Consider the following 11,481-nt stretch of genomic DNA (forward strand, 5'->3'; position numbering starts at 1 on the left):
ACTTGTCATAAATTGGCTGTATTCCACATCTACTTACACAAAGACTCGCTCACATATTTGAATTCTTTATTTTTTTGCAGCCATCTCTTCCTGTACTTTATACCCTGTCTAGCCAGGCTACACATGAAGCTGTTCATCTCCTTTGTAGGATGTTGGTCTTTGATCCAGTAAGTAGTGTTTGTTTTTATGTTATTTTAATGAATTAAAAATGTGTTCTAAGAAAAATATCCTGGCTTTGAATAGATAGGCAATGTAAATAATGACTTTTTAAAAGATAACTCATGTAATTGGGGCCTGAAGTTGATCATGCTCCCCCATCACAAAGAAGTTCGAGTAGTAACACATAATACTACGTGAAGAGAGATAAGGAAGGGCATCATCCTTATTTATCTCAATATTTGTAAAAGGAGTTTGACACCAGGCTAAATTAGGGGAAATTTTTTTAACATTATTTGAAAAAAAGTCTGCCCATTGTATTGCATAAGGAAGTATTTACTCTGGGTTTTCAGTTCAGTCACTCAGTTGTGTCCAGTTCTTTGCAACCCTGTGGACAGCATGCCAGGCTTCCCTGTCCTTCACCAACTCCCGGATCTTGCTCAAACTCATGTCCTTCGAGTTGGTGATGCCGTCCAGTCATCTTATCCTCTGTCATCCCCTTCTCCTGCCTTCAGTCTTTCCCAGCATCAGGGTCTTTTCCAATGAGTCAGTTCTTTGCATCAGGAGGCCAACATATTGAAGCTTCAGCTTCAGCATCAGTCCTTCCAGTGAATATTCAGGGCCAATTTTCTTTAGGATGGACTGGTTGGATCTCCTTGCAGTCCCAGGGACTCTCAAGAGTCTTCTCCAACACCACAGTTCAAAAGCATCAATTCTTTGGCACTCAGCTTTCTTTATGGTCCAGCTCTCACGTCCATACATGACTACTGGAAAAACCATAGCTTTGACTAGACAGACCTTTGTTGGTAAAGTAGTATCTCTGCATTTGAATATGCTGTCTAGGTTTATCATAACATTTCAAATGGTGGCTTTTCTAAATGCCATTTCTAGACTTGACTCCTCTGGGGCAAAGTTCAGTTATTCATTTATTCATTCATCTGAAGAATATTTATCACATCTGTGCCAGTAACTATTGTCAAAGAAGAATTTTTTTAATGAAAGCATTTAGAAAATTTTACTTACCAAGAGTACGTGGAAGTCACCAAATAAAAAACACAACAGATATTTAAAGGGAAAAAATACCCACAAAATTACCAGTTAGGTTTACACTGGTTTGTTCACAGTGAGAAACAGCAACTTTGTCACCTGATTATTAAATCTGCAAAGGTTAGAACAAAGATTAGGGATAAAAATGATTTGTTAGGGAGTCCAGGTCTGTAGGAAACAGGGTTTTTTTATTTGAGGGACCAGAATGCTAGCAAGGTCATGCTCAAAATCCTCCAAGCCAGGCTTCAATAGTATGTGAACCGAGAACTTCCAGATGTTCAAGCTGGATTTAGAAAAGGCAGAGGAACCAGAGCTCAAATTGCCAACTTCTGTTGGATCATAGAAGAAGCATGAGAATTCCAAAAAAACATCTACTTTGCTTCACTGACTACACTAAAGCCTTTGACTGTGTGGATCACAACAAACTGGAAAATTCTTCAAGTGATGAGAATAGCAGACCACCTGACCTGCCTCCTGAGAAACCTGTATGCAGGCCAAGAAGCATCAGTTAGAACTGGACATGGGACAGCAGACTGGTTCCATATTGGGAAAGGAGGACATAAAGGCTGTATATTGTCACCCTGCTTATTTAATTTACATGCAGAGTACATCATGCAGAATGCTGGGCTGGATGAAGCACAAGCTGGAATCAAGATTGCTGGGAGAAATATCAACAGCCTCAGATATGCAGATGACATGACCCTTACAGCAGAAAGTGAAGAGAAACTAAAAGAGCCTCTTGATGAAGGTGAAAGAGGAGGAGAGTGAAAAAGCTGCCTCAAAACTCAACATTCAAAAAATAAAGATCATGGCATCTGGTCCCATCACTTCATGGCAAATACATGGGGAAACAATGGAAACAGTAAAAGACTTTTATTTTCTTGGGCTCCAAAGTCACTGCAGATGGTGACTAGAGCCATGAAATTGAAAGATCCTTACTCCTTGGAAGGAAAGCTAAGACAGACGTGGACAGTGTACTAAAAAGCAGAGACATCATTTTACCAACAAAGGTCTGTCTAGTCAAAGCTATGTGTTTTCCAGTAGTCATGAATGGATTTAAGAGTTGGTCCATAAAGAAGGCTGAGCACCAGAGAACTGATACCTTTGATCCATGGTGTTGGAGAAGACTCTTGAGAGTCCCTTGGACTGCAAGGAAATCCAACCAGTCCATCCTAAAGGAAATCAATCCTGAATAATTATTGAAGGACTGATGCTGAAACTCCCAATACTTGGGCCACCTGATGTGAAGAACTGACTCATTGGAAAAGACCCTGATGCTGGGGAAGATTGAAGGCAGGAGGAGATGGGGACAACAGAGGATGAGACGGTTGGATAGCATCACCAATTCAATAGGCATGAATTTGAGCAAATTCTGGGAGATGGTGAAGGACAGGGAAGCCTGGCGTGCTGCAGTCCATGTGGTTGCAGAGAGTCAGGCACAACTAAGTGGCTGAACAAGAAGCAATCAGAGTGATCGAGTTATTTCTATCACATCTCCTGGTACAAAGTGGATGTTTTGTCTGGTGTTTTCCTTTTGTTTGTTTACTTTGGTATATGAGGTTCTTAGTGATCAGGGAGCAAGACAAAGTGGCAGTTCTTTTGCACAGTCCCTCCTTGTGGTCAAGTTCCTGCCATTAAGGACAGTTTCAGCCACATAACTTGCTGAATGAGCTGGTGGTTTAGTGTCATTAGTTTGATATTTTATTTGGCAAGTTTATCTGTATAGCTTTCACAGGAGATTTTGATTAATACATAAAGCCTTTTTGTATGGTTAACAAAACAAGAGGCACATGAATTTCAGGTTTCAAAGGTAATTTCTGTCTGCCCATAGAGGATTTTCTAAAGGCCCTGAGGTTAAATTTATTTGTCAAGCATATGTTACTCTCTTTTTTAGTTCTACTTAGATTAGGAATGAGGAACCATGTAATTCACCTGTCCCAGGTTTTACCTGCAGTTCTTGTAGCTGTAAGGTATCCTCTTTCTCTGAGCTCCCACGTTTATTAATGACCATGACCTGCTGAGAGCTCATAGTCTTTACAGCTCTAGGGCCCTTTCCCTAAGCCAAAGAGTGGATGCCACGCTCATCTCCCCAGAGGCCTTTCGGATATCAGTTCTGCATGTGAAATGTAGTCCTTATTCTTCAACAGTGGGATTGTCACACTTAATTAAATGAAACTTCTGGTGTGGTCATAGTTACAAATTAGATTTATGTACAAAAAGGAGGTTTGATTTATCTAGTAAGGAGGATAGGGTCTTACTGAATTTAGTTTATGAATGATTTATTAGGGATTCTTTTCTTTCTAGTTACAAAAGCTCTGTATCTAGCTTAAAGAATGTTTCATTCTGATTTTGTCCTGTTAAATTTGAGAGTTAATGATACATTAGAAAGAAATGAGATTTTTTTTAAGCCATTAAAATAGAACATTAGCCATAATTAAATAAGTTTATTTAATCCATTTAGTCTGAAGTAGTTAATTCTTATTTTGTTGATCTTGGGTTAAGCAGTCTATTACCTCACGTCTGCTCCTTGTGGCTATCTGTAGTGATGATAAGCAGCTGTAACCATGAGTTTGAATCCAGTACCTGATCACATTTCTTTACGGAGATCTTTGTGATGGTTCGTATGGAAGACTCAACTCCTAATCTAGGCAAATATAAGGAAAAAGTAGAAACAACCAGGGGATGATGAGATGAAAAGGTGCTGGTTCTTTTATTATAATAATACCAACAATACTGAAAAGGATGGAGTACAATAAATAATTTTAAAAGATGTGATTAACTATCACCTCAAAATAGTGAAGACATTAAACAAATCTCCAGAGACCTTAATTTATCTAAAGATAACAAACCGTTATAAGCAATATTTTAAAAGTACAACAGTAATTATTAGGAATTTAGACAAGTATTCACTTTTTTCTCTTGATGAACAAAAGCATATCTCTTATCTTAATACACACATCTTTCTTTCATCACACATTTCTTTTACGCTTTTTAAATACATATGTACTTTAATGCAAAGGTATTTGCCATCTTTTTTTTTAACTGTTTGTTGATGGCTGCTAAATAATATATTAATTAAGAGCCTGGGTATATTAAAATTATGTTGCCCATATATCCAAGACCACATATTAATTCAATATTAGTAAGGTCTTAATGTTAACTAAGAATTAGGAGTTTACATTTTAAGTTGACTCATTAAGTCTTTAGAATTTTTAGCATACAAAAAACTAATTTCTTTTTAGAAACACATTATATTATAATTTATCTAATTTAGTTGAACACATAATTTTTCCAGTAGGAAAAAAATTCAAAATGATTAGGCTTTTTATGAAGGAAAAAAACCTAAAATTTATATAAACCAGAATATAGTATTAGCATTATTTGTACATGACTGTAAAATCAGAAAGAAAACAGGTGGGTGTTTTTAAATTTTTATTAACTATTAACTCATACTGATTTGTCCAAAGAGTCATCTTGTGTACAATTATTAAAACTTTTAAGTTGTTTATGAGAAGTATTTTGCTTACTCTGTGGTCTAGGAATTAAGTAATAGTATTATTTTAACTCACAAAGCTTTTTTAATCTTTGAGTTACAACTTGAGCAAGAAAAAATTTATGAAGAGCCAAAATACTTCATTCATAGGGAAGAATGTTTTTATATCTTTCCATTTCTTTTTATAGTCTTAAACATGTTGTTATTGTTTCTAAAAGCCAGTTGCAATAGGAGTTTGCTTCATTTGATTTTAAGAGATCTCATAATATGATGTATTAACTCCTCTCAGAAGTATACAGAGTATATCCATTTATATTTGTAAAATGGAAAATTTTATCACTCATATTCAAAATTTAGAAGAGCCAGTTTTGATAAAGCAACAGAATCTCATAAAAACAAGTATCCATACCTATTACAGATGTTGATCAAGAAACAAGATGTAATTATGACATAGAGGACATAATTATGTAACACCAGATACTTCAAAAAGAACATCACTATTAAATCTGAGATGTTTTGTGATTTTTTTTTTTTTACTTCAAAGAGACTTTAATTTGTTTAGAGAAATGAAAATTGATCACTGCGTGCTAGGGATTTGATTTACTTTTTGTTCAAAGGCTTTTCTTTTGTAAAGCCTCTGAGACACTTCAGAGGACCCAGGCCTAGTACACACAGAACATACAACATACAGAACGCCATCCATAGTTAGGAAAACACCAAAATCTCTCCAGGCATGCATCTGAAATTTTAGGAAATACCAGAATCCCCAGACAGACAAGACTAACAGTGAAACCAGATTCCATCTGCTGGTTCACAGCTGACAGGGACCCAGTTTCTGACATCTACCACCTGACAGAAATGACTTACTGGTTGTATGATAAAACCCAGATTCAGTCACTGCTGCTACCAGTTTGGACATGATCAGCCATGCTCACTCAGAAACAGAAATAGACTTGGCCAGTAACCAGTGAGCAAAAGCCAAAGAGCTCTCAACCCTGCACGTGAGCCTGGCTGGAGATGCTGTGGCCTCAGAAGGGTCCAGAACCAGGCAAGGTGCACTGTCCTGTATTTTTTGGTTCTGACAGTAGACCTTGATCCCAGTAGAGCCTCTGGGAATAGTTGGACTCATTTAGGAAAAAAGAAAAGGTTTAGTTGCTAAGCATGTTAGTGTGTCAGACTTCAGAAACGCTGTCACCAAATAACAAAACACAAGAAGCAGCAAAAGGAACAAAACCGGGTTGTAAAGTTCACGTTCAACTCTTCTTGGTAGGTCAACAGCCGATTTCTCTTGTTACTGTATCCCAAAAGGCCATGACATGGCTTTTTAATATTAGCATAGCAAAAAATCAGAGATAATGTGTTTTTCTAGGGAATCCAGGTTTAGGAAAATACTTAACATTCCATTATTTGAGGGACCAGAATCAGTTGGAGGATCCAGTTATTTTGGGTTTGAATGCAAATGGTTTTCTCTTTTTTAGTCGTGTTATGTGAAGTGCTGGCAGACTGGAAGCAGGGCAAAGGGTCAGTTTGTGTTCTCCTCTCTACTACTGAGTCATCCTTAAATCCTTTAAAATCCACTTTGTCTCAGTAGTACTGACATATCCACTGAGCTACAAGAAGGGACAGCTTTATTCTTTTTTCATGGAGAAGCAAGTTTAGAAGTTTATGGTGTATGTAACTGGAAACTAGTACACTCAGTATTCTGATCTGAAGTGCCAGAAAACCCCAGGCTGCTGATACTCACACTGGGATGGATATCAAAACATGGCATGCAGGCTATTAGCTGCTGCCTAACCCCAGCAGCTTTCAGTCAGGCTTTTGCTCAAGTTGATTTGGTGTCCAGGAGGATAAAAGTTTCAAGCAGCTTTGTAAAATTGCCACCATGTTCACATCTAAGTGCTGAAACATATTTAGAAAATACAACTGTTACTTAAAATGTAAATGTGTCCCTTCCAAAGCATTGCATATTTAAATGTCATGATATTTATCATTTTTGACCCCGCGCACATCCATTTCAAGGTAGGAAACTTTTCAGGATTTTAGCAGAAAGTCATTTCTAAGTGCTTTCTGGCAGCGTGTGGTCGTTTATACCAGTAGCTTCTTGTCTTATGTCAAAAACTGCCTTTACTGCTATATTACCTGCCTCTAAATTCAATTATCCTCTTACCCTCAACCATCTGCAGTCACTCCTCTATGCAGGATGTACCGCACGTAAATTAAGTGTAAAGTTGTATAAAGCAGCCACTGTGGCTCATGAAAGATCCTGTATGGACAGTTCTGTTTATCTGTAGTGTTGATGTGCTGGTCTCTCAATTTGATTTCAGTCCAAAAGAATATCCGCTAAGGATGCCTTAGCCCACCCCTACCTAGATGAAGGGCGACTACGATATCACACGTGTATGTGTAAATGTTGCTTTTCCACCTCTACTGGAAGAGTTTATACCAGTGACTTTGAGCCCGTCACCAACCCCAAATTCGATGACACTTTTGAGAAGAACCTCAGTTCTGTTCGACAGGTTAAAGGTGAGTGTGTTTTTTGGCTTTCCGCCAGGTGGGATGACTCTAACATTTTCTGTTATGTGACTGTGGAAAGCTGAGGTCTGGATGGTGATCAAAGCTCCTTTATATGTTTATTTTTAAAAACTTGCATATAGCCGTTTGTCCAGAGTGTGTAAGCCAAGAAAGCTATGTGTGTTATAAAAACATTGATTTTATATCCAAGGGAAGGTCTGGCAGAGGAATGAACATTTTGTTCTTGTTTTTAGAGCTGACTTACTGTGACTCAATATATTTAATATGTATTCACTCAGTGTGATTGCATGGAATGAAACATATTGGACTTTTTTATATAACATGCAAAGCTTTAAAAAGAATAAACAGCCACTGAGGGAATCATTCCTTAGATGATGACAAGAAGAGGATTTCTGATAGTCTAGTCATAAAATATCCTGACACAATCTCCTCTTGGGTTGGGGGTTAATGACATCCAAAATTCTGAGTGATTTTAAGTGTCTGCTCTAGGACATTTTAGAAAAGGATTGTCCCCAAAGTGACCAGCCTGAAACTATGTACCTAAATACCAACTCAGGTTTTTTAAGTGATTTTCAAAAAGGCAATAATTACCAGCAGTTTAGAAGAGCTCATGTATAATGCCAACCCGGTAGAGGCACTCTCAAATTTATACACTATTTTACACCTCCCACGGGTGGGATTTCTAGCCCCTGTAATGCCACTTTGGGAGGGTTGGCCTGCATTTAGCAGCACCTGTCGTCTTGGTTTCAGGAAAGTTCCATTGAATTCTGCCTGAGAGATGACGTGTGTGCTTGGTTTAACTAAACCACTAGGAAATGCCGTTCAGATGCTGACTAGAGTTAAGCCAAGAATCCACTGCTCCCAGGCCTGCAAATTGGCATGGGTTGTATGATGTTTGTTTTCTCCACAGAAATCATTCACCAGTTCATTTTGGAACAGCAGAAAGGAAACCGAGTGCCTCTCTGCATCAACCCTCAGTCCGCTGCTTTTAAGAGCTTTATTAGGTAACTGTGTAACTCGAACTTCCTTGTTAGAATTGAAAGGATGCCACTGTGAGTTTATTATTCAGCGTATTTGTTTTATTTAGATTAGATAACATGAATAAAAGGTCCAACAGAAAGTTTCTGAGTTTTGGCTTTACTCAAAAGCACATGTAAAACGTGAACATGCGTTTCCACTCTCACTTCAGTTCAATGTGGTTGCCTTGGGAGTTTTTCCCAGATGACAATTATGCTGCCTGATCAGGTGCGTGGGGATTGTCCTTCTGCAGCAGCCACTGTCCTGGAGTTGGACGTGGTCACCTCAGTTCCCACTACCAGCCCCACCACCTTAATGATAACTGTAAGCAAGAAAATCATATTTTATAGGTGGACTGCTGATATATCCTCTTTAGGAAAGAAGCCAACAGTCTGATTGACTCAAGAGCTATAAGCCTCCTCTAGAACCTAGCAAGCCTCATGCTCTATTTGTCCTTTCCTTCTTCATTTCTTTTCCCTGACTCCTTGTATCAATCATGGTCCAACAGGAGAAAGAAGCCCACCTAGTAATACGAACAGGGAAAATTTAATAACAAGCATTAACTAGGAAAAGATGGCAAACCACTCAAAGGCCTGGAAGAGGATGCTGAGGAGTCCAAAGCAGCAAGTGCAGAAAAGCAAGCACTCCCTCTGGACCAAAGGAGAGTGAACAGAGAGAAACCGAGAACTCAGAGGAAGCCCCTCCACCCCAGGCTAATAAGATTTGGACCTCTTTGGAGAGTAGCTAGCTGCCACAGGAACACAGCATGGAGGGTGGTGAAGAAGCTTTTCAAAAGGGGTGGGCTGAGCTGGTGCATCCCAGAGCCTGCTGGGAGCAGAGAAAGTTTGGGTAGACCGAAGGCCCCCCCGCCCCCCAGAAAAAAGGCACACCAGAACCTGGAAGGAAAGCAGCTTCCTAACGCCGTGGCCTTGCAGCGCCCCTTGAGCGCCCTCTGTTGACAAAGACTCACATCAGGCCGGGCAGCAAAGGAAAAAGGTGCACAGGTCTGGCTGGAGTATCACAGAGCAGAGTGTAGGGGGTCTTTGACCTGAGAGGCCATGCTCTTCCTGCCCTTCTCCCACTCCTTTTTCCCCTCCTCCTTGCTTCTCTTTCCCTTCCCCTCACACTACCTCCTTTTAAGTGGCCTGGATATAGTGTTGAAGGAGATTGAATTTACTGAACCAAGGTCAAGAATTTTTTAGTCATCTTTCATTCCTTCCATGTATGTTTCCATAGAAAGAAGGAATGAAGTTGCATTTTTACTTCTCTATGGTTTTAAATTTGTTTTAAATTTTTCCCTAAGAGTCAGTGACCCAGTCAGTCAGGTGTTTTAATGCTTTTCAGGTGCAAGTTATTCATTATCCTGGGCCCCAAGGAAGCAGGGTGACACCAGCTGCCTCGAGGCTGTAATCTTAGTTGGCAACATTAGACAGACCTGTGAAATAACCGACAAAACAGATCTGTGGATAACAAGTGCTAAATGATTATCAATTAAAATTTGATAAAAGAATGCTTATGAGGCTCATTCAAAATGGGTCCCCACTTAAAATCACCTTATTTTGAGAAGCTACTTTTAAATGGATAATTCTGTATCCTTTAATATTATTTTCCCAGTTGATTATAGGTATTATTATTTATAATAGCTTCCATTCGTATTATGAAGTAGGCACCGTGGAAAGCACTTTACACAGACTCATTTATTCACCCCCATATCCTCTGGAGGTGGATAGATAGATGTACCGTTAGAGAAGTGAAACAGGTAAAACTCCCGGAATGGACTTGACCCTTTGTTTGTTTGTTTGTTTTTAGAGGAAGAGGGGGAAACAGGCAGCAATGAACTGCCCTTTTGTGGTGCTCACAGCCGGCTCACCATGTCTCTGTTCTCTTCCAGTTCCACTGTTGCTCAGCCGTCTGAGATGCCCCCATCTCCTCTGGTGTGGGAGTGACGGTGGAAGATAATGTACTACTGAAGATGTTATGTAGCTCTCCACTGGAGTCTGGGATTTGCAATTCTGGAGGTTAATCATGCTTGTACTGTAATTTTACTAATGAAGTTTTAAATTAACAACCACTACTTGTATGATAGGAATAATATTTAGAAATGTTACTAGACTTTTAATCTTGTAAAGTGGTTGTGCTTTTAGAAAAAATATTTTACCCAGAGTTGCACATGTTTTATGAATTTAGTGCAGCTGTTATGGCTCACCTCAGAACAAAAGAGAATTGAACCAAATTTGGGAGTTTGGGGTTTTTGTGTTTGTTTTTTCTTTTTTAAAAATATGAAGTGAGATTGTTCACACACACACGCAAAGGACAGTCATACATTTTGATATTTGAGCCATTCCTGAAAATTTGGGGTTTTCTAAAACAAAAGAATCTAGAAACCTTGCCTGCGACCAATCATGGAGCCACGTGAGCTGATCGTGGCTGCACCTGGGGGGTGGGGGAGGGGGGCATGCCACCTAATGATCAAGCCCTATAATTAGCTTCTCATTAGAGCCGTGACGGTGATGTGTGCTGTCTAAAATCCAATGTTGTGGGTAGAGAGAATGAGTTTGTGACTAGGAGAGACTAAACTTTTGTTTTCCTTACCCAGTATAAATATATATATATATATTTAATCTATTTTTATTAGAAGTTTTTCTGCTCTTTCTTACATAAAAGAATCCCCAAGCATGCATCTTTCATGTGTGTAAATAATTCATTTCTGGGCTAATTTCAAAAGAATCCCAACATTGCTGTATAGAGAGAGAACTAGCTTGCACATTTTAGGTCTGTGAAATTTTGTGAGACTTTTCCTGCACTGGACAGTAAAAAAAATAAAGATAAAAACAAATTTAAAAAAAATTTTAAGCCACAAAAAAAGGCACATAGGGAATTATGTCAAATGTGTTTGTGTCCTTAGGCAAAGCTGTGGGAGTCTTGAAATGTCACAGTAGTAAATAACTTATTACTTTTTGACAAACTCTTTTTTCTGTTGGAACACTGAATTCTTCTGTGCATATGTATATATGAATACAAATTGAAGGCCTCTACCTCCTGGAGTTATACAACTTGGCTTGTTTACCTCCACATGCTGATGATGACTATTTTTTTTTTTAAGTTCAATGTGGAGACTTGAAACTTGAATGTCCCTTCCAACTTTTATATTAAAAATAAAAAGACAAGAAAATTGAAGATCGTTTTTCACCTGTACAAGGAATACTAATGGATCGTCTTAAAATTGGTCTAGGAAA

The 11,481-nt window shown here is 38.7% G+C and overlaps 1 protein-coding gene across 1 annotated transcript in view; it reads left to right on the forward strand.

Moving 5' to 3' along the window:
* NLK (nemo like kinase) overlaps window positions 1–10,636 on the forward strand; it is a 125,043-nt gene extending 114,407 nt beyond the window's left edge. Inside the window, exons 8-11 of the mRNA XM_052658265.1 lie at window positions 81–167; window positions 7,021–7,219; window positions 8,139–8,232; window positions 10,137–10,636. Of these exons, the coding sequence (XP_052514225.1) occupies window positions 81–167; window positions 7,021–7,219; window positions 8,139–8,232; window positions 10,137–10,191 (435 nt within the window). The 3' untranslated portion in view covers window positions 10,192–10,636. The remainder of the gene's footprint in view (window positions 1–80; window positions 168–7,020; window positions 7,220–8,138; window positions 8,233–10,136) is intronic.
* The last annotated feature ends 845 nt before the right edge of the window (window positions 10,637–11,481 follow it).

Source organism: Budorcas taxicolor, chromosome 19 (assembly GCF_023091745.1).
Source record: "Budorcas taxicolor isolate Tak-1 chromosome 19, Takin1.1, whole genome shotgun sequence".
NCBI classification, from domain to species: domain Eukaryota; kingdom Metazoa; phylum Chordata; class Mammalia; order Artiodactyla; family Bovidae; genus Budorcas; species Budorcas taxicolor.